The sequence below is a fragment of the Necator americanus genome, chromosome V (assembly GCF_031761385.1).
Source record: "Necator americanus strain Aroian chromosome V, whole genome shotgun sequence".
Taxonomy (NCBI): Eukaryota; Metazoa; Nematoda; class Chromadorea; order Rhabditida; family Ancylostomatidae; genus Necator; species Necator americanus.
Genome location: NC_087375.1, coordinates 32,532,796 through 32,557,819, shown reverse-complemented (window position 1 = coordinate 32,557,819; position 25,024 = coordinate 32,532,796). Strand labels below are relative to the sequence as shown.

The window sequence follows — 25,024 nt, the reverse complement described above, 5'->3', positions numbered from 1 at the left end:
AATACTTAGAGACAAAAAACAAAAAAAAAAATAGACCGAAAAAAAACACAGAATTGTCGTTGGTTTACATGGATTTTTTTCTCTAGAGTCGATAAGATCTCTTACCATGGGGAGACATCATTGAAAACAAAGACGCAATCGCAAAAACCATGGAATTAAAAAATTATTTTTCAGCCATTCGATAATGTAAAAAAGCTGGCTGTGTACTTATTAGAAAAAGGTAATCGGTTTTTGGAAAATAATTAATCAGTGCAGAACAGCAGGAAATTTCTGGTGCAAAGATGAAGAGATGGACACTGTAGATGAACTGTTAATGAAAGGGAATAGGCACAAGAACAAACAAACAAACAAACACATTACACAACATTATCACGCAAACAATTCTCGATTACACGCCATGGGAGACGCTTAAACTACTCATCTCACCGCAACGTTTTTTCCCTTTCTCTACTTTTATTTATTGGAATTGTGGAAAAAAAAACTAGTGTTTCTGGTAGTGTACAATGAACAAGAAGCGAAATACTTATTTTCGATCACTACATGGGATGAGAAATTGTTTTTCATGTTATGTGCGGGATTGAACGGTGAGAAACAGTGTTGAAATCCAAAAAAAAAACCGAAAAAGATTAAAGTAGTGTATTACTACAGAATGTCACTTCAAATGTTAAGAAAACTGTACTGTAAGACTTCTGAGCAACCAGACCAGTGCAGAATTCCACATAATATCTGCACAACTGCCGTTTCGGTGCAGAGTTGCACCAATTTGTTTTTTTCACGTCAACTACGATGAATGCATAACGAGAACATGGTGATATCTACTGAATAACTACCACCGAGCAGTTTCGCTGTATTTTTTTGGTTGTTATCGTAAAATGTTTCCTCTAACATCATTTCTTCAACAACAACAGCACATAACAAGTTCTTTTTTCTATTACCATGACTCCTCCATGTCCATAGAATAATCAAAATTTCTTACTGGAATTTTAATTAAGCCTTATGGAATTTTTTCAAATTCAAGTCGACGCTTTCATTTGAATGAAAGCATCGGCTTAAATTTGAAAAAAATATCCACAAACTATGGAGGAAGTGTTTTCTAGTGATGTGCTCACGAGGTTTCAGAAGGAACCATTTTTTGCTCGACGTTTCGACCTTTTCGCCTCCCTTTAGAGGACTAAACAGAGCTTCCTTGGAATAATTCTACGTTTATTGGGTCAAGTGCCACACTACCTTGGGTGAATATTTCAGTAATCGTTCAAAGTGGTGAAAACAGAAGCCATACACTTTGAAATTAGTCCTACATAATGTTCCAGCAGATGTGCGGCAGCTTACAGCACACACTTGTCACCGCTCAGTGTACCAGCGAATGAGTATTTCAGTGTGTGGATCACCAGCGACGATATAGATAATTTAGTCCGCACACACAATATCAGGCACAATATCAGTTACAGATCACAGAGAGGAGCAAGTGGCAAGAACTCATAATCAAGAGTTCCTATAATCATTCTTATCAAGAAATGCCTGAATTGCAGCATTTTCAAATGACGTGCAAATTATTTCGCACAATCGAGAAGGCTAGCAGTGGGCCAACGATTAGCATCAGCACTGTTGAAGAACCTGTGCTGTCGTGTACACCAATAATGTGTTCCAGATAATTCAGTAACTGTTGCATCATAATATCAACATACATTGCTACCAAGAACGGCTTGAATTACGGAGAATAACTTTAAAAATTGTATGTGCTGATAGAAATACAGAACGTCCGCATTACATAAGAACTGCACTATAAATAGCTATGTTCCACGCTAAAACAATTTTCCTCTTGTCTTCTCTTTATTTCTGACAGTGTCAGCGCCGCTGTTCAACGCAGCATTGGTCATGCACAATTAAAAGATGACATTGTCCTCTCGAATACCCCCAATGCGTCAGAAGTCAAAAGTCAGCCTTTTAGGAATGTACAGATTGTACGATATATGGTCCATCTGTGAAAGATGCGTCATTTCTGCCTAGGAAAAAACAGGCGACAGCACACAGGTGGGGGCGATATGTGAGATTGAGTGAGCTTGTTATGCAATAGAACTCACATTGGGGAAACAGTTAGGAATCTTAGAATGAAGACCAGTGAACATATGGCAGGGAGTGGCATAGAAGTTTGATAACACCACTAGGTAGGCAAAGACATGAGGCCCACAACGAAAACGACTATGATGTGATATGGGTTACACTTGCCCACGAAGTAGAAATATCGGGGAAGGGAGATAATGGAGATGTTTTGGATTCTTGAAAGAAATCCTTCAATGAATAATAGGAATGAATGCTCGTTTATAACGAATGAGTTTTTGCTGATTGCACCGTTTTATGACCTATGACTGCCTGATATTGCTTGTGTAGATCAAATCATCTATATCGTAGCTGGTGGTCCACAGCAGTGCTCAATCACTAGTACACTGAGTAGTGACAAGTGCATCCTACCAGCGGGTGCACATCCGGTGGATCACTACGTAATGCTAGTTTCAATGTGTATGGCGTTTCCACTACCTTGAATGATTATCGAAATATTGACCCAGACTAGTGTGGCACGTGAAGGACTAAACTAGAGATTGTTCTAGTCAACCTCTATTTAGGCCTCTAGAAACGGCGAAAAGGCCGAAATGTCAGGCGAATAAACGTCCCATCTAAAAAAAATCCTGTAGGAACACTATTAGAAAAACATAAACACAAGAATGTCGAGATTTCAAAAAAAAACACGAGAACCTTTGAACTATGGAGTAAACGACTAACTTGTATCATCTGCTCCCAATGCTCTTGCGCATCAGGTGAGCTGGAATTCAGACCCAATGCAAGCCAACCGAGTAATTGTCGACGCCTTAGCACACCCACTGAACTCCATACTTCGATCCGTAAAGTGCATACGTCAAGATCTGGACGATGCAACTAGAAATAAACATTTTCGGGGTTGGTTGCGACTTTTTCGTCAAACCATACATTTTATCGAAAAAAAAAAGATGGAAAAAACTCAGAACAAGACGAACTGAAAAATCTTATCTTGGAAACTCTTTCCCATTTTATCCCTACTTTTCTATGACAATCAAAAAATACTCAGGTAAAAAATGTAATCAATTGAAATAAATTGGTAAAAGTGAATTAGAAATTAAAAGAAAAAAAAACACAACGCAACATTTAATGTTTCTTTTCGGTTTGGGATTTAACAAATCGATCGTTTAAAAATTACAAGCCTTTCCGGAACGTTAAGGTGACCAATAACTCAATTCCTTACATTTCCTGGCAAACTATATGTGTAGTGGATAAGTAAAAGAGGCAGTTTATGATAATTTGTACACTCAAAAATATAGAGCTGAGTTAATTTCTCAGTGTTTTCGACAATTTTTTTACATTAATTTCGTCAAAATGAATTTTTTTAAAAGAGTACAACCAAAGAGAGACATATTTGTCACTTAACTTGATGTACTGAATACCTTTGAAATAAATACTTACTGACATACCTAATATTAATTTATTTGTTACTTACTACTAATGATACTTATCTCGCACGCTACACTATCCATAGGCCATTTTTCCCAAAACAAGTTCAGTCCTCGGAAAATCATGAGTTGAGTTGGAGAAAGGGAGGGGAACCGAACCCCCAGAGTCACCCAATTTTAGAACATTCACATGGAAAGGATGGATGTCATCTTCAAATAGGAACTGAATGAAAAAACATTAACGTGAAATGGGAAAAGCATGTCGGACGAGATGAGCTTTTCGATGGTTGGCCTATTAGCTCAAAAAAGTGCGGCGCAGAAAATGAGTCCGTCTTAAAAACCTTCCCACAAGGTCCCTTTCATCCCGTTCCATCACGGATATGTCCCTCAAAAGTACTTCTTCTTTCGGAGAACAGAAACATTTATGACATTTTTCTCTCGGGATATTAAAAAAAAATTCGTAGATGAATTACGGCAACGCTTTACATTTTCTGGAGTGTTTGGAACAAATTAGAACTTTCTAAAAGGATACAATCAGGGCATTGTATGAGTAAACAGAGCACGAATACTGTAACCTCTATGGATTCGACTATGTTTCACCGCAAAATTCCCCAGTTATCGTTCTACCGTAATCTACCGTAGCTGTTACTATGACGTACTACTCTTGCCCTGAGCACCGCTGGAATTCCATATGAACTGAGGCTCTTCGTCGCTTCAACACGCCCTGGCCTTGATCTTCGCACTGTCATACTCGCATAGCAGTCATTCGGGTAAACATAAGTACCACTTCATATAATCTCCCAATTGCTTATCTGGGTATCTTACTCATATGCCAAAAAAAATTATAAAATTAAGTTTTAAAAACCCTATACGAACCATATATCATATATTTAAGCTGTAGACCTAATATACTCATTACAGTATGATTGTCGACTTAATATTCTCACCTGAATACTGGCCGTGTGATCGTACTGTGGTTCGGAGGTTCCTTTTACGAGTTCAGTTTTCTGACGCCATAGCTCGTTACCAAATTCGCCCAAAGCCACAATCTTGATAAATGTATCTGAAAGTATTGATTTGTAACGATAGGATCAAATAGGAATTAATTCTTAAAAATAAAAAAAAACTGAATCAAAAATTATTCCACATTTCTGTAGGATATCAACAAATTTGTTCTGCTTACCAAAAACTAAAACTAAAAATTTCGTTTTCGGTGCGCTTCAGTCGTTCCAGTGGTGTTTCATTGCTTTTTGCTAGGTTTTATTTTTTTTGTGAAGTTTTTTCACTCCTGCATCCCCTACATACAGCTTGTTTTGATCGTATCGTATTTTGATTGTATCGACATATTTGTAATTTATTGATGAATTCTAATTTTAAATCTACCATAAAAAGACAGTTAATATAGATCGAACTTAGGGAAATGAATGGTGAATTTGAGTAATTTGTATTTTTATATTAATCTTATATTTTATTCATATTATATTTTAGAAAAACATAATACTAATACAATACTATAAATAATACAATGCTATAATACTAATTTTTCTATTATTTCATTTTATTTTATTTTGATTCTTAACTTTATGTTCATATTTGTCTTAGTTGGTCTCTAAAAGATCCATTAAGTAAATAAATAAACAAATAAATAACCGGAGTCATACAAAGATCTCGAATATATTAATTCAAAGCTCTCCAATAGCAACACTTTCCCGAGGGAATTTCGTCAAAGTTCTCAATCGACCTTAATGCCCCCAGGGAACCGTAACCAATACACGAACTCACCAGGAGGTCTGCATTTCTCGCCAAGCGATGATCCCCGTTCAATGCCAACTGTTAGACATCCATGATCGGTGTCGTAACATAATGCGATTAATAGCTGTAATTTTAAAAGAAAATTTACTATGAAAATTGAACCTGTTTTAGGGAAAAAAATCGACAATTTCCGCAACGAACCTCTGGCGCTCCATTCGTAGGTTGACTGCAAAATCGTCCACACGCATCGACCATACTATTTCGTCGACTGTCGCCCGACGCGACGCTACCGTTCGACACTCGATGCATTGATGGGGAAAGGCCGGCCTGAAATATAAATACTATAAATTTATCGTCGATATAAATGCAACTAAAGAAAATGAATAGTGAAATTAAGACGACTATAGTTCTTCTTTTCAGCTGCGTACGTGGGAGAATCTCAAAAATTCGACGACAATGAAAAAGTGCGGACTCTCAGGATAAAGGTGTCATTTAAAATCCAATAAATAATGTGGATTCATGGAATTCAAGGAAACTCCATTTTTCTGGTCACGGCAATCGCTGCCTTGCTTGAGGAAAGAGAAGTAGTAACTATATAAATGATCTAGCTGCTAAGAAAAGTCCGAGAAAAACAATTGGGCAAGAAGAAACCGAGAAGTATGAGCAAAGCCGTGGATCAGCGTCTTTTCTAAGAGAATTTCTAGGATCATAAATTGCATTTCAAACTGTAAAGGTGGAGGAATTTTGCTCAATTCCTAGGATGGGAAAAGGGCGGCAAGAGAGCTGAAACTACTGCTGAAGACATAGAAGAAGGTAAGACAACAGAAAAATACTGTCCTATTGTTTCTCACGATTCATTATTTTCCTAAAAAATTTCAGGTTATAAACTGGCTAAATTATTCAAAAGGCAAATCTTTGTTTTTATTAACGGACCAGGGCCAAGAAAGTTACAAATTACCATCATTTACATTTATTTTTCACTTTTTTCATTTCATTTTCATCATTTTCACTTCACTATTTTGATTTAATAACAGACGGTTCCTAAGATTTTTAGGTACGGTACTGAGACCGTAGATTTAAAGCTCGGAAAATTGGAGAAGAACTTTCTCTTGGAGTAGAAATGCATCCACACAGATACAGATACGGAATAATCCCACTTATTGAAGAGATTTCAACAGTGGCCTTTTGTCGTCGGTTCCAGTTCCACAAAAAAAAACTTAAAGGAAGGCATTTCTTCTTGTCACTTCCTTCTGAGTAGCGATGGGACCTATCTGTGCCAAATAAACAGGAATAAATATGAAATGTTACGCCCACAACAATGAATCCGACGTTGTGTCAGCCAGCTAATCGGATAATGCTAACATAACATTGTTATTTCTACAAACACTACGAGACGTTCTTCCTAATCCCATTTATGAGTATACTACGGTACATGGGGAGACATCCTCGAAAACAAAGACGCAATCGCAAAAATCATGGAATTAAAAAATTATTTTTCAGCCATTCGATAATGTAAAAAAAGCTGGCTAGAAAAATGTATTTTAGATGATTTCGTAGTTACAAAAAAAAATAAATTTGAATAGGGAAAGAAAGAATATAAATTTTATTTTATTTTAATTCTGGATTTCTAATATTCCTGCTATTTAACCTCAGAAATATCCCACTGAAAGGCAACGTAATGGATTTGAGCCAAGTTCTGTTAAAAAAGAAGATAAAGAAAATTTGATGTAACATCTATTAATAGCTGTTTATATGAAATGAAATAGAAAAAGCGAAGATATAAAGAAAAAAAAACAATAAAAAACAAAACAATTACGCGGCGCTTATGTTGCAATTAACAGTGCAATTCTCAAACTTCGCTCGTCCTTCCGACTTTAGGAAAAAATCCAAAAAGCGCGTTTTTGTCCCGTTCAGTCATATGGCGGTGAAAAGAAACAATTTTGCCTTAATCACCCCTCTGCCGATGGAAAACAGGATGGAATGAACCTTTCATGACCCTCTGGGAATGTAGGACTGTGGTGATGTCGTCCTAAAAGAGCAATTTTTTTTTCGTAAGAAACAGGATACACAGTTTTTTCGTGGGAAGTGTCTGGAAAAATGAGCAAAAAGAGGACTAGACAAGCATTTTCCTTTTTCTAGGAAAAGGCTTTTCTACAATTTCAATCCTGGGAAATTTCACATTTCGTATTTCCATCATTGCATCAAATAAGTTGTGAAAAAATCCTTCATCTCAAAAGTAAAAAATTAAAAACCAAGGAGAAAATGAAATTTAGTGTTCCAGAGAAGCGGTGAAATGCATGTTAGTGAGTTAGGCTTCCTTTCATGTGAGGAAAATTCAGGACCACGTGGTCTGAGAATCACAAAAGAGTCAGTTCAGAACTTGTTTTGTGAGAGTTAAAATTGTGAATTTTAAGTTTCCTTTTTATTAGCATTAAAATTTTGGAGAAACGAATTATTTTGCTGTAAGCTGCTCAAATTTCTGTTTTATATCTGCAAAAGCGCACCTTTAACAAAAATTGAAAAATCAATGATTCCAGAAACTCGAGGTGAGAAGCCGGTCTGGTTGCTTATATTTCGCGAGATTGTATTGATCTCGATGAACAAATTGAAATTACTTATTCATCTTGTATTCTTGGTATTCTTTTCCCCGAAAATGATGTTTTAGCAAATAATTTTCCCCTTTTTGATATGAAAGTAGCGAAAAAAACAGAAAAATCCCTACTTCATTGTTTTTCTCCGAAAAAAAACTACACGAGCTATTTCACAAAAAAAAATCTACGACTCAAAAGAGTGATCCTAGCTAGCAGATTAGGGGAGGAATTTGTGACTTCCCAGGATATCACGTAACTTACTACGATGTACTCGTATATGTGCATAACTATGTGTACCGGGAACACTTAGCCACTAACCACTCAGAAAATTAGATCGCAAAGAACACGAATACGAAGATGCTTGCCGGGGAGGGAGAAAAAGGAGGAATGAGCGGGAGAAGCTTGGGAAAGTTTTGAAAAAAAAATATTGCAACATTTGTCTGGGATTTTATAGGGGTAGGAATTAGAGGAGCTAAAAATTTCATTAGTATTTTCTTTATTTTACTAGTTATACTCACGAGGAACGGACAGTCCTTACACCTACTCCACAATTCTCACACAGTACGTTTTTATTAAATTTGCTTCATTGGATTCGCTTATGTGCAGAAACTTTAGAAAAAGTTCATTAAGGCGTTTAAAAGCATCGAAAAAACCGCAGATACTAGTTGTGGATTTAGTCCAGACTACCTCTGGGTTACGGATAATATTGAGTAAATGAACAATAGCTCTTTCAATCACATTCTTAAACTGTATTAAATCACTTCCACTCATTAAAAGCGGTCCGCTAGCGGCAAAGAAAATTATTTGCTCGTAAAAAAAAATAAGTGGCACTTAAGTAAAAGTGCTCTATAGCTTTCAGAGCGGTAGTTCTGAAAATAATAGAGATGAAAAATAACCGAATGGTTATGTGAATGGTAGGTTGGGAAGTTAGGTAAAATATGATTGTGCGAAAAAAAGTGTAAATTACGGTATGAAAGGAGTGCACATAATGACCGAGAACAGTAAGAAATTGAGGACAAGAACGCTCAAGGAATCAGAGGAAAAGCTAGGGACTATATGGACTATAGAGTGAATGAAGTGAAAAAAAGAGTCATATAGCTACGAGCAGAGAAACAATTGGATGAAAATGGAATGAAAATACAAAAAAGGAGCCCGATTTCCTAGCAAAGCATGAGATTCGAAATTTGAGATGAAGTCAACAACAAAAATTTCAAAAAAAATAAAATTTCAAGGATATCGTTGATAGACGAAAACAACTTTGTAGAATAGGAAGAAAACTTTCTGGAAAAAAAAGTATTGCTCTTAGGATTTTTATTCTCATCAGATGTGCTCAAGTAGTCCTTTGAATGAGAAACTATATCAGCGATCATCAGCACCAAAATATCTGCTTAATAAAAGTATGTATCATTGAAAAAATTTAGAACCTGATGCAAAAATAGCTGCAAAAATTCGTATTTATGAGGAAAAGAACTGAGGATAATATCAAACAATGAAAATAATAATGTTATTAATATTAATAATAATAATGATGATTAAATAACAGAGTAACAAAAATAAAACCTCGTTAAAAATTTAAAATTTTTAAATGTTTTTTGCATTATTTCGTAGACGGAGACGAGTGGGAATAAGTTCCGAGAACACCCCACTCACAGTAACCTCAGATTATCACCTCCGCCGCGCACGGAAATTAATTGAGAGACAAACGCTCCCCACCGTAACCTTAAATTATGATCTCAATGGTATTCAGTGAAAGCAAAAAGAAAAGAAGAGTCCAGATCAATCAAAGTGGTCAACTTTGAAACGTACGCGCAACTCTGAGCAGAAAAAAAAAACTGTTTCCCGTATGCAAACTGAAAACAAAGTCGTGTACACAGAGCTGAGCAACATCTAAAAATTCCAAGCACGCAAACAATTTTGAGGGTGGAGTTGCTAAATTTGGATGAAATCATTGAAAAACGTGTACACAACGAGGTCATTTATCCAAGAGGAAGGCAAGAAGAAGAAGGAAGGAGTCCTCAAAAATATTTTTAATTTTGAGCTACCTATGGATTTTCCTCCTAAGTTTGTATCGGTATTTTTCTGTCGAAGTGGCGGGAAAGCGCAGTCGATCGGACCTATGGAGATCCCAGGGGCAAAAAATGGACAAGGTGACGAAAATTACTGCGGATGCGTCGAGTGTCACAAGCGGTCGCACAGGTGAACATAAGTGCCATCGATTGCACTTTTTCCGTTGTAACCAGGAAGTCATCCCGAGGCCAACCATGGTTTTTACCGAACTTCTCACTACTTATACGCCTACACAGCCACTTATTTTGTTCCAGTAAAATCGACTATGACTTTTTTATTTTATTTTTATTTTGTAAAGCAGTCCATCTATCTATTTACTTTTTTTACAAGTCAAAATAACTTTTTCTCTTAGCAAAATTGCAAATAACATAAGAAATTTGTGCAACAACTCAAAAGCAGACAAATGCGTAGTAATCAAGTGAAATGGGATAACAACAACTCTCTCCAACATTCATTTTCGAATAATCAAATCGAATGAAGCGTTGCCTAATTTATTCGAAGCAACTGCGATGAGAGCCAATGTATTTTCAAATGTTGCAATAGAATTCCGGAAAACAATCGCACGTCACAGTGTTCCTTAGCGGCTGTCACCAAAGCGAATATTCTAGTATTTTCTGAAGACGAAAGTGTCTATGTTCGTCGAATGACGTCAATTTGCAGACTATTCCCGGGGGAAACGATTTTTAGCGCGGTATTGGAGCTTAAAGACCCGCGTTGCTGCCTATGTATTTCTAAAAGTACTGCACTTTAGTTCTCAATTAATTAATGTTACTGTTGCGTTACAATGCAATAAAAACCGTTGGAAATTGTGCACTTATCGTACACTTTCCTACTGTAATTACTGTTACTGTAGATATGTTATGTAATCTTAACCTACTGTAATTGAGGCCGGTTCCTACAGCGACAGCGTGGCCCTTTTCGATCCTAACGCTAATTTTTAATCCTAAAGCTAGGAAGAGCGAAACCTTAGTTAGGAGTAAGGATGTCAGTTAACTCGTGCACGATTTGAACGAGAAAAACTTGGATTTTAAGTGTTAAGTAACTTTCTCAGTTTTTTCAGTTAACTTTCTTAGTTCTAAAATTCTTCCTACCCTTTCCTACTGTAATTAGTCTTACGGCAAATATGTTATGTAATCTTACTACTGTAATGTATTGAGGCCGGTTCCTACAGCGAAACATACGCAAATGTGCTGCCCAAAAAACGTAAAATATATAATTTTCCAGAGCAGGAATAGGTTGTGCTATTCAGAAACTTCAAAACCCCGCCGCTCACCGTCTCCACACCTGTGGCAGTTCCAGGAACGTTAACTGAAAGTGACTCACTTTCAAAAAGCCCTGTACATACATGAGGATTACTGTAGTTGCGGCACATTTGCGGCCACGCTTATAGTACTAGTGTCCTTTGCTGGTACCCACTCCTGTAGTTGGGGTCCCATGTAAAGCCAGTTGGAGTCCCATGTGAAGCCACTGTGAATGGCAAAGAAGAAAAAAGTGAGATATGACCGTGGTATGTGGGTGTAACGTAAATTTACTAATTTTTTTCCGCAAAATGAACCGGGGCCGCTCCGTGAACCTAAACGATATCATCGCTGAGTTCAGGTTCGTGAATAAATCCATTGCTACCAGCTCAGCACACCTGTACGAGCCTTCATAGCTTATTTATGTGAAAACTCGCCCCCAAAGCTGTCGTCCTGGATGAGTTCCGAAAGCGCTGCCATAAGCTTCTTCTAGCTTCTTTTTTACATTTGGAGGAAATTAGAGGAAAGGCTTCCATTAGAAAATTAGATGGAAAAGAAAAAATTCTCCGCATGGCATGATCCCACCTGTATACTGTATGCTACTTTATTAGCTTCTTTTTTTTTGTGAAAAGGGAACGTGTCGGCAACCCTGAATCGAGATTTACTGACTGATGAACGTTAAATAAGGGAAATGGAGGAAAATGAAAATGGGCGTGGAACATACGTCCATCTTTGACCATTGAATGGATTCTTGCGAAATTTTCTCATAACTGATGTAAAATTTAATGCAAAAGCCGAATGCATGGATCCTTATACAACATTCAGCATTTAAAGGACAAAAAAAAACGTGAGAAACTGACAAGTGAAGACTGCCCAAATCCAAAGTTTTTTGAAGTCTTCAGTCTACTTTATTGAAGGTCGCTAGGTTAAAATTTAAATCTTTAATTTTTTTAAAGTTTAAAATCAGAAATAGGAACGAAATTAAGTTCTCTGGAATGATAATGGTGATTATTTCATATAACACGGTAAGAAATCCAGCAATGAATAATAAGTAAATAAATAAATAAATAAATAAATAAATAAATAAGGATAATAATATTGTGTATTGATTTTACTATTATGGAATAATTATTCTCATAGAATTTACTGCTTTCATTCTGAAATGTTGAAATGGTATAGTTACATATTCAATTATCATCTATTTATTTATTTATTTATTTAGTTATTTATTTGATTAATTTGTTTCATTCTTTTCGAATCAATTTATTTAAATTATTTTTCCACGTGGATTAGAGAACAAATAACTGATTGTTTTTGCTCTGAATTGATCCAAAGTCAAATACTGAAAGTACTATAAATTTAAAATTTAATCTTGAACAAATGGTGATAGGTTTTAGATCATTGCCACTCGTACGGATACTCCAAGTGAATTTTTCATACGATACATACTCGACGTATACTCCCAAACCTCAAACTTTGACCTCAAAATCACCGTACATGTTCATGGAGACGAGAAAAAAAAAGAAACTCGACATCTTCGCTTCGATGACATAAGTTGAGGATTTCGAATATTCGAATCGAATAGAAAAAACAATGAGTACAAAAAAGGAAAAAATTATAATTATTCCAAATTATCTCTAATTATTCCAACTAAAAAAAACAACTAGAGCTAAAAATTCTTCTAAACCTTCTTCTAACCCAAGGATAAGTTAGTATCAAAGGACAGTCTATTGTGAATTTAAGCAGAAGAATTTTTTTCATTTACCGATATAAACAGCTCGAGAACATCTCGTAGACTCAAAATGTACTTACGTACCTGAAACCTAAAAAAAACTACGTACTAAAAAACATAAACATTAATAAAATAAACATGCAAGACTATCATCAGGTCGTTTTATTATTATTTTATTCAAATTCCCCCTTTTACATATCTGTGGGGATTTTGGATTAGAATCCTAGAGAGCTGAATGTCACTTCAATTTTCTAGTTGCGAATCAAACGATAAATGACCGGATAGGTTGAGGCAGCGAGCAGAGACGTATGCACGTACAAATATGGTTGTTGAGTAAGATGCGAATATGATTTAGGTCTAGTTCGATGCAGCTTTTCACAGCTCTAAACTCTGATCTCGGACAACTAGCACAAAATTCGAGGACGTAGCGCGAGGACTGCTACGATTTAAGTGAAACTAATTTAATCATAGCACAGCAAGCAAGCAAATCATCAGAGCAGATGTTTCGCGGATGAGATTTACACCCTACACCCCACACACACACACACGCATACCCCCGGACAAGTCATGAGTTCGACGTGAGTACCAACGACCAAAAACGAATCGCAAGCGATACGCGGATGTGGATTAAATTCAATGAAAACCGAGTCCATCCGAGCAATAAAACAGCCGAAAATGTGCGATGAGAGACTGCTCGTGGCATGTTTTCGGCATTTGGAAGATCGCTTCTCTCGGATTTTCCGAATTTTACAAATTTGGTGATGACTTGACTGTGAATTCACAAATATAAGCGGATGGAATTCTCTGGAAAAAAAAAGGTGACCTTGGGTGCTATATGTGCTCCTCATAGAGTAAATTTTGTAAGGAATAATTTTCTTAGTGATTGAAGCCACTACCACTATTAAAGGTCTCGACTTATATTTATGCAAGTCGAGACCTATAGAATTTGATTTCGGGCAGAACCAATAAGTAAGGATGAACGACGGATTTGTGCCACCGGCGGAAGGCGTTCATTCATCGGCGGATAGATTTATGCGGAAAGCACTTAGCGAATGCACAATAGCACCACTATTTAATGAATGTTTTTATTGCCTTTATTGCCTAATACACCGTGATTGTTCGGATCCGATAGAACCTTTATACCTGACCTAGCGGGCGGAAAGAGGGCGATTTTCCAGAAAATTCTGCTCAAGAGATTTTGCAGAAAATTCTCCGTAGACGAAAAAAAACATCAACAACACATGACTCCGAGTAGCGAAAAAGGAAAATTTCACGTTCTAGCAGAAGAATTTTAGAACGACTATGAGAAAGTAACTAAACACCTAATATCCAATTTTTCTCGTACAAATCGTGCACGAATTAACTGAGATCCTTACTCCTAATTAAAGTTTCGTTTTTCCGTGCTTTAGGATTAAAAATTGGCGTCAGGATCAGAAAGGGCCGCGCAAGCGCTTCGCCATCTAGATAACTGCAGCAGAACGAGTACTTCTGGTTCACAGACTTTTGGGAAAGCGAACGGAAACAAAAAGATTGATTAATAAATTAATAATTACAAAAAGAAATAGTAATAATCTAATAAGATCAATTAAAAAATAAACTGTTAACAATTTCATGGCGGTTCAAATCGCAAAAAAATATATGCGTACGAAAAATCACTCTTAATCGCCGTTGTGCCAAAATCTACCAAAAATCGGGCATAGTGACAAAAAAGGTTATTGTTAACGGTTAAACCTGTAGTTCAAGGCTACTGACACAGAACACATGGAAAAAACTGAAGGAAAATTAATCAGTTGTTAGGATACGAGGGAAAAAACCCTTAACAGCCTTAAAAATTCCCCCTCACCCTAATTTTCCTAGTGAAAAGTTTGAAATTTTATTAGCACCACTAATATATGTACATTGTAAATGTTGGTGTGTGTTCGAGGATTCCTTCCAGTAATGAAACCGTTGGAAATTAGAAATGACAACAACATTAAGGATCAGGTCTGTTCGCTTTATTTAGGTTTTTTTTCCGTTTGTTTATTTTTTAAATTTATTTTTATGTTTGCTCTTATTCTCTAGTATGTCTTGTTTGCGTATGAAAATATTAAAAAAAAACAACAAATCCACCTTTTCAATAAAATATATGAAGTAAAAGCGAAGGTTAACACTGTTCCTCGCCGCCATCGTCGCCGCTTCCAAAAATCTTGCCGAGATTCGAGAAAATTAAAATAAACAAATAAATAAATAGTGCAAATAAAACCTCAAACTCGTGAGGTAAGTACCAGTAAACAATAAACTCATAATTTGAACCGTGCAGTCTTGGAAGCAGATTTCAAATTTTCAGAATGAGACATTGAAGACGTGGAAGTCAACAGTCAACTCGAGTTCAAGGGAGTATCACAAGACGAATCCAACGTACGCATTCACGTATCACACCAACGAGTAACGTCTATTTTCGGAATACGGTAAAAGGACAAGTGATTAAGCGAATATAAAATGCTACCAACGCACGCCTGGGTTCAGCGCCACAATCATGGTCACGTATGTGCTGTCAAACGCTAAACTGGTACCCCAGATAATTACATTTTATTTTATTTTTCTATTTATTTGCTTATTTATATTTTTTTACTTATTTATTTAAGAACACGTGCAAATGTGTCACTAATTTAGAAAAAAAAAAGAAAAAAAACAGAGCTCACTAGAATTTGGCCCAAAATTTTATACAGTATTCTTAAAATTTCATCGCTAGAATAAAAAAACGTAGTGCAATGAACAAATATAATTATATTATGGCAGAGTTAATAAAAAAATACGATGATAAGTAAAAAAAAACACGAGATGCATTAAATACTTCAGAAATCTGTTGATTTCACTGCCGTGATATTCCTAATTTTAAAAAGAACTCAATCAAAACCTTGGTGAACATATTGGTGACCTCCCTTTTTTGTTGATAAAACCCCGAAAAATGTCAGCTCGAGGACCCGGAGTCGTGGAAAATGGCTTCGAGCAATCAAGCACAAGCGATCCCGCCTTCCGCTTCTCCAGCTGCTGGATATCGGCGTCGCGTGAGGAGGAGAAGGCGGAACAAGGCGAAGAATGAAGCACGATATCGTTTTGCTGTGCTCTATATGAGTGTGTGTGTGTCGCAGTCTCCGACCCCCGGTTTTAATTGCGATTATTCCTTGTGAAAGCTTGCGGCTTGTTTGTAGCGGAGCGAAAATTGCTGGATGAAGAAAGGCGCTTAAATTACAGCGCGGAATTTTTTCATCCCGTAAAACACATGGCGAAAAAAAAGTAGATTTCAATCTCAGTTCTATGGAATCTCCTCACAACTCATATTCAAACATAGCTGGCAAGAGTGGTGAATTCCAGAAAAAGTAAACTACATAATAACATAAAAATTTAAACAACAAAAATAAAGTTAGACTAATAAATTCAATTAAATTATTATCGGAGTCCTTATGTTGTCGCTCACCGCTTCGACTCAATGGGACCCCTTTCATCCACTGCTCCACTCCTGGCTTGTTGATTCCAGTAAGAATTTTTGGAATCGGCATAATAATTTCAAGAAAAATTATATCGATAGGACTTCAATAACCTCCCCTATACGAGAAGATCTATGAGATAGCAATACAAATATTTTTCTTAAAAAATGTAAGTGAAATCGCCTTCCAATTTTGACTTTAATTTTGAAATTTGGTTCATACAACATTCTGAATCAGGAGGATACATTCCGCAAAAATTCTTCGCTTCTTTTGGGAGAAGAGTCATTTAATGACCGATTGTTGCAGAAAAAAATGTGTTCCTCCCTCAATTAAAAAAAAAAAACTAACTATCAAAATCATATTTTGACCACTATACGATGTTGATTTCTGTTCTAGTACACATGAAAAAGTAAACAAAAAAGTAAACATGCAAGTAATGCCCAAGTTCCATCTACGTTTCTTTTTTTAGTAACACGATAATTACATTCCAGAAACCTATCCACGTATTTAACACACAGCTGAATTTGGTTACACGAGTAATTGAAACGGAGCGGGCGTAAAGGCAACTTGCTACGTTTTATCGGTGAACCAGTGACACTGGACTGGAAAACTTTTAAAAAGCCGCAATTGCACTGGAAACAAAATAATAGACGACTCTTAGCAACCGTGAACGGATTGAATAATTGGTTATGCTGTCCAACCTCCAAGTCTTCTCTTCTTAAAACCTCGGCATTAGGAAGTGTATTTATGTTTTCCTGTTATGCCAACGAGGTTTAGGTAAAACTTTATTATTGTCCTGACGTTTCGACAAACTCGTCTTTATTAAAGGCCTGGAAATGGTTCGAGGTCTTTGGTGCTGTGCGTATCCCACTGAACTCCTCCTTTCTCGTTCTCGAGCCTCGACATCGCTATAAGTACGCAACGCAAGAACTGCAGAAGAAAACAAACTGACCATTCTCAAGGACTGGCGGGGCAGGTGAACCACACAGTTCTTACAGGTCGTCACCTTGGGCGAATGAGATCTACACACTGTGCACCCGAGGCGAAACTAGTCGGTTAGACTGGGTGAGACTTGGAATGATGCTGACTAAGCTTTCGTAGGGCATCTCCAAGGGCAATTGACTGGTAAAAGGGATGGAAACACGATGACACCATTTGACGCCACAAGAATGAAAAACATAATGGAAATGGGTTCGAAATAAAGTGTACGATATTAGCTCACGAGAAAGAAATATCTGCTAGGAAGACATTGGAAGCATTCTGGATCTCCGTCACGAATCCATCCATGAATAACAAAAATTAGTATTTGTCGATTACCAATGACTTTATGCCTTTCGTAAAATTCTGAGATAAAAGATTGTTCCACATGCAGTTCCTTAACGTTATCCAGGCGTAAGCAGCTAAGGATGCTGGACAGTGCGTAGATTTCATTCGCCCTAGGTGACAAGCTGTAAAAACGCGGTGGCTACACTAACCCCACTAGTCAGTGAGAGGGGTCAGTTTGTTTTCCTTTAGGAGTTCTTGAGTGAGGTAATTCGAACGATATCGAGGGTTGGCAAGGGGAGAAGAAGAGTTTGGTGGGATATGCACAGCATAAAGGACCTCGAGAATCTTCAGGCCTTTAATTAAGACAGAGTTCGCGGAAGATTGGACCGTAAACGAAGTTCAAAACCACATTGGCAAAACTAGAAAACAAAAATTGATTACGGTGACTAGAAAATAGTATTCTTTTAACGAGACTACTCTGATATCGCTGACATAGCCTGACGCAATGATGTTCGTATTTTCGTATGGTGGTGCTTAGACGGCGACATACATAAAATAAATTATGCTACTCGGACACAGCAAAGACATCCATGTACGACGTCTATGCCCTTCGGACCCTGGAGGCTAGTTAAGAATCTAGTGATGATGTAAGGTCACGAGATTAGAGTGATGCGGTTAGCCATAAAAATGCTAATTTTAAGCTGTCTAGCGAACATATATTCAGATATTTCTGTGCTTTGAGTAAATATTTTCTCTGTTTTGACTTGTGTGACTTGTGACGAATCCAAAAGAAAAACATCGACGAAGGATGAGATCAGCTGGATTACTGTACTTCACATTAATTCAACGCAGCATAAGCGTTCATCCGACTCCTTCTTTCCTATGAATTTTCTCTTTCTTTTTTCATTCGAATGCAGCAACGCATACAGCAACAAGAGATATTATACTGAGGATACATAGGCCTAGGACAAATGGGCAACTTCTGAATGCCCCAAATACTGTTATATTAAAAAAAATAAACGAGGATGTGGAAATAGGATTGGTCTTCGCCGGACCCACACATATTCCGCTTCCACGTACATTTCCCAGAATATTTCCAGGGTATAAATGATCCCGTAATATCGCATGAGGAGGACAAAACACTCATAAAATATAGGAAATCATAGAGAAAATACTGCCAATATTCGCTAAACTACCACTAAATGGAGGCATAACGGCTTCCTTTCTGTTTGCTCAGCAAATAACCATCAGTTCTCGATTTCACTTGTATTCGGCAAGATCCATGTCGCAATCTATTGGTTCGATGCAAGTCTTGAATTAATTTTAATTGATTATTTTAATTTTATTTTTAAATTGACCTAAAATTACCCAGTTCACTTAATTAACGACTAAACATATATCCTATTTTCATGGGCTTATTGTAAATTGGGTTTGAAAAATATCCATTTTTCCCGTCCTTCCGCACTAAATTCCTGGAACGTCCTTAAGCAGCGGACCACAAGTCTCGAAAACACGCCGAGAAAAAGTAAACAGGCTGAATAAAATCCAATTAGAATTGGCGGAGTTAACAGTGAAAACATGACAGGGAGACACGGAAAATCGCGTAAGAAACGTCAAAAACAGCGACAATTTACGGAGGAAACGTAAGAAAAACACACCGCATATATATTTACGGAAAAGGGTCGTGAAAAGAGTGCGCATTTTTTTCTTTTTTTTCTCGGTTGAAGCAACGAAAGATAAGTAGGGCTCCAATTAAATGATAACTGAGAGTATGTGAATCCTTAGGAATTCTTGAAAAATTGGAATAAAATCACTGAAAACATGCCACCTATCTTCCTTTTTGATTAGAGAGGGAAAAAACACCTAGGAGGTTTCTCTCGGAAAGAATTAACTATTTAGAATAATTATTTAGAAATTAAAGAAGAAAGAGTGTTTTTTTTTCTAAATTTTTTTCAAAAGAGACACACAGAAACGCGGGTTAGTAGTTAACTCTTAGAAAATGAGAAAATGGGACCCTTAGTGCCGCTGAACAGCGCCGCTACGTGTCGGTTCCAACACGAACCCATACATGTCACTTGCAGTTAGTGAATTTTTAATCAACTTGGATCACTTGTCGACTCGACGAGCGTTATAACATATTTATTCGTGCTTGTTTAGTGTTTATGTTTACATCCACAGCCCAGCGGTTGGATATGGTTGGATGGCGACGAAAAGCGGGCGGATGTCGACAAGCCGCATTTTCGTAATGTTATTCGCCTCGATCCATCGTCGCGCATCATGACAAACCCGGAATAGATTCAATTTCGATGAATAATGTGCTCTAATGTCGAAAATAGACGCTACTCCATAGTTGGGATCGTAATTTAGTTCTCGTAGTTCTCCACAGCATTGCAGGAGCAATTGTTGTGTTTCATACAATTTTATTTATTTATTTTTTTAGAAATTCTTTTTACGACAAACCCAAGTCGGATCTGAACCTACTACTAATCCTTGTTTTTTCTCACAAAACCAGTCTAGTACGCGAACGGAGAAATATAACTTGAACTCAGTACAACCTTAATAAATCCTTACAATTAAAAAAAAATAGAGAGCAAACTCAATGCAACAATTTAGCGGAAAAGATGATTTGCCGAAGGAAAACTATGTTTTCTTTGGGACACTATCATGGAATGGGATTTTTCACTTCATATGGTTGCTTCCATAATGTAATTTTTATAACAGGACGACGGTGTAAAAGGGTACGCAAAGCTACGAAGGGAACCTGAAGCACCACCTCCTACCTCGGAAGGATTTGCTCATTTTAAAGGGGAATTTGGAAAACCAAATTAAATCTGGAAAATTACGAGTACGAGTTCGATCGCACTTGATGAGGGTAGCTATTGATTCAGAAAAACACTAACTTAACTGAGTTCATGTGTATAGTTTTGACTTTTGAGAAAGGTTTCACTTTGGAAAATATATATCGAAAAGAATTTCTGATTCCTGAACTAAGCGCGGCTGCATGCCGGAATCTTTTCAATGCACTTTTTTGGCAACGAATAATCGAGTTTTCGAATGAATTCACAATGCACAGTATCCTAAGAAGTACTTATTTACGTATATTAAGTCGAAGGAAAAAAAAACTTGACTTGCAAATGGGTGCTCGCACTTTAAAAAAAAGTATTTTTGATGCTACAGTTTCTAGACGTCAAAGCGCCAGAATATCTGTGGAGCGAAGGACAAGGTCTCAGCGAGGTCGTCAGGAAGAATAGTCGGATATTTTACTCCACGACTAATGACAGCATCCTCGTTTTATTAAAATTAATTGACTAATTTGTTGAAATACTGAAATTAACTACTTAAAGTATTAAATAAAATATTTGGGCCCCGTATACGAATCTGATGACTGCCTGCTCGCGGTGTGCCTGCTTATAATAAATAGCATCAGAGGTGTGAGTACACACCTCTGGACACGGGTACCAGTTATGCACAATTACATGACGGAAGTTACCCAAAAAGGCCCCGTTATCCAGCACCGGATCCGGTCAAAACTGAACCCCGAGTAGGTCAACTACCTGGAAGGAGCGAGGAATCTTTGTAACAACATTTCGTTTCGTTCCGTTGAACAGACGGACATTGTCGACATCAGCTTCTTACTTGAATCACTCGGTGCCCATACGGTTACAGTTCACCCGAGACCGTAACTCTCCCAGGTTATGATACAGTAACGAATAGATGGATTCTTTTCGAGCTTCTACTGTAGATGGAGGAAATTGGACAGAGGCGAATCCAGGAGAACACGTCTCCCGTCGAAGATCCTAGTAACCGCCTCAGGCGATAACAGTCCGCCCATTAGGTAACTAAAGTAAATTCTCGAAAATGCCAATGTTTTAAGCGTTAGCTGCTGAAAGATACTATCCCTACCCAGGTAAAGGCTGCTGCTCTCCCGAAGAAAACAAAAGTACAGTTAAAGCTTAACAGTAAACAGAAACTAACGTAAATATAGAACTATCTAAGAGATAAGATCTGGGTTTTTTGAAATTTAATCCAAATTCTTACAGTAATGCTCCAAAAAAATCAATCAATAATTAATGTAGGATCAACAGAGAGAAAACAGGGCGTTTTCTACAGTAAACCATCATACTGAAGGAAGAAATATAAGGACGCCAAAATGCACGACTTTTCAGCAAAACTTTCAGAACGTATTCTTATGTTTTATATTACATTATTGACACATATTTATTATTTATTTGCTATTATTCATTTACTATTCATTACTATTTATTTATTTACACTATTTATTTACTTCCATTTATTATCACTATTTACTTTATTTACATGTTTATTAATATATATTATAATATTTATACGTATTCAATTACATTTATACATATTATCCCTATGTTTTATTTGATATCTTTGATAATTTTCCCCAAAGATAGAATTTCACTCAAGATCCCAAGTATCGGATGGTGTGGAACAGTTACAAATGAATGGATTCTGTGTGAGCTGTTGCTGTGGATCGAGAAAGCAAGAAATTAAATAAAAATGTTTTTAAGATTAATTGTTCTTATTGGAACAGTTAGAATGACTCAAACCTTACTGTAGGATCGAATTGTGAAAACTTTTGAGACCGACCAGATTATTCGTGTGGACGAGGTTTACCGTACTGCAGTAACTAACGGTGGTCTATAGGCGCACTCACTCCCTTTCGACGAAATTTATGTTATTATTTAGAAGTAGCAAGTCCAGGAAAATGTTCCCGAATCAGTTATTGCGTCCTATCTGGAACGTTCAGTTACTGTATAAACGACCCCGAGCAAGCAGTGAACAATCGCTCAATCAGCTTCTGCCCGAGAGCATTTGAAGGCTTTCACGAAGGGAATCGTTGGCGAAATAGTCAATGAAAAAATGAGATAGCAATTTTAACCACGGTTCAATTAACATCTAAAGGAATTAGGTTAGTTAAGTGGAAAAAAGGTGGAACAGGACAGATTAAGCGGAAAAAAGTGTGGAACTGGATGACAGATGCCGTTATTGCTTTCAATCCGCCCACTAGTAGTGTCGACACCGTATTGCATCTGTTTACATTTTCCTATCATCCGCCTACGGAATGATGACTACGGTATTTTTTAGCTTTTATCATTAGAGCATTATATGTCAATTATTCGTAAGACGCATTTACAGGTACCGAGGTAAAAAAAAAAGTTAAAAAAGTCGTTGAATGATAAAAAGTACATGGAGGTGGGGGGAGGGGACCGAATTAACGTTGGATTAGAGCTACAGCTCCCGTCAGGACGCCATTCAAGGATGAAGGACAACTCCACGGGAAAACACCTGCGTGTCTAACAAAAATAAATGTTGGAACTCGGGAACAAAGCCGTCAGCTGAAGAGATTTATGCTGTGTCGGTCCTTTCCATATACATATATCGTTCATTACGCAGAAAAAGAAACAAGGAATCTAATTCCACACGCAAACCGCGTCCTCGAAAACGGTGGCGAAAAAATAGAATCTTCTGGAACTTGACATTATTGCCATAGAAAACCCGGAGAGCCATATACCGACAACTTCTAAAACTGTAAAATTCTCAAAAATCTTTTCGCTTTCATAATCAGGTCAAAGTCAGGTTGTAAAAATCTTCTATTTTTGACTGATGCTTCGGCGAATTCGCCCTCTTTATATCCTGAAAAAATAAAATCGGAAGTGATTTATCCGATTAAATACTTCAAATTAGATACCCAACAAAAAATCCCATGTTTTTTCCCCTGGATCTCATAGCTACTAATGGAAATATAGATTTGCAGTGGAGTTTGATCGAATAAATCACTTTCGAATTCCCCCCACTTTAAGGATCCGAGGAAGGCGAACTCGCCAAAACGTCTGAAGGAATAAAATAAAATTGAATTAAATAATAGAATAATATAATGATAAACAATTAAAAACAATAATTTTAACAATTTCGGCTCAAGTCAAGAAATTACTAAGTCATCATCATGCTGATACTTACTGATAGTCGAAGATGGGACCTTTTCTGGTAATATCGTGAAGAGCTGTGCTTTTGAATCCCGCCAAACAACGTACAGTCATACAGGCATAAAGCACGGTGCAGTTGCGTAAGCGCAAGAGCAAGAGGCGGCACGGGGCGGAGGAAGCGGTTGGAATCGAGGTGGGACCGTCGCGAACTGCAGCGAGGTATGGCGCTAGCGAGAGTCCCATCTTGTTCCCAACCACTACGTTCCACCGCACCGCAGCCGCATACGCAGCCGCTTACGGAATTTCATCGTGCTTCATGTTGTTTTGATCGTGTTATAGGTGCCAAAATCTTCTATACAACAACGCCCAACTCCAATCACCTTGGAGATTTTCCGGATTTTCTGGAAATTGTATCAAAGGTTTTCTGTGAGCCAAATTTTATGTCCTTCAATGAAATGTTGCACAAATCACGTCAAACGATAGATTTAAAAAACTAAATATTTCTACTATAGGAATATTTACTTACTCCTTATTTATTTACCAAACTTATATATCTATCAGAAAAAAATCTAACAAAATATACGCATAATTTTTCTCATGGAACCTTTTAACGAATAAATAATTCCTCAATGTGAAAGGTTTGTCAAGATTTCAAGCAACAACAGAACACTTATTTCTAAAAAAAAATCTTCTGAAATTGCAGAATATACATTTGTGACCGATCTACAGTACTCGAATGAATAGTTCAAAAAAAAATCGACTATCGTAGCTCCCAAGAGGTCGCAATTATCCCAAATTTTCAAATTCTAGTACTTATCAGATGCTAATTTCTGGATATTTTGGAATATTCGAGGACAATATGTTAATTAGGGCACGCGAACCCTATTTGAATAGAAATTTGGTTTCAATTCGTTAGAAACCCTCATCATACGGTCTTACATCGAGCCAAATCCTAATTTTTTTTCACTTATCCACCTAGTCCGATCCAATAACAGAAGTTCATATTTTAAAATGTTTTAGGGTTGTAAGAAAAATATTTCACAACTTGTAGACAAATCTCTTAAAGCCTAAGTACAGATAGTAGATTTTGCCATTCAGAAGACGGAGACACAAAAAAAAAACAGAAAATTCGTTTGAGTACAACTTACTACAATAAAATAATGCTGAATAAGAAAGTGGCGGTTCCTCTCCTCTCCTCTGGAAAAACTTTCCAGGACCTCATTCTATATGCTTATTTGGTTGCTAAGACACAAAGCAACGAAATGGTTGGTTAACGTCGAGAAGAAAAAAAAACCCGCACGTCAGCGACGATGGCACTTGAATGAAACGACGGTGTGTGTCTAAGAGCGTACTCATCAAGGATGAGCGGGAGCTCTTCTCCAAAAGTGGACATAAATCGCATTTTTTTCCGAGAAGGAAAAAAGTACGATTTATGTCCACTTTTGGAAAAGAGCTCTGCTCTTATAAGGGAGTTCGAT

General features: G+C 37.0%; 1 protein-coding gene across 1 annotated transcript in view; it reads right to left on the bottom strand.

The window, feature by feature from the left end:
- The window catches only part of RB195_015893 (uncharacterized protein), a gene marked incomplete at both ends in the record, with an annotated part of 60,305 nt that overhangs the window by 1,105 nt on the left and 34,176 nt on the right, over positions 1-25,024 (bottom strand). The window contains 4 exons of the mRNA XM_064206820.1: positions 2,779-2,931; positions 4,427-4,542; positions 5,262-5,355; positions 5,433-5,558. Of these exons, the coding sequence (XP_064062701.1) occupies positions 2,779-2,931; positions 4,427-4,542; positions 5,262-5,355; positions 5,433-5,558 (489 nt within the window). The remainder of the gene's footprint in view (positions 1-2,778; positions 2,932-4,426; positions 4,543-5,261; positions 5,356-5,432; positions 5,559-25,024) is intronic.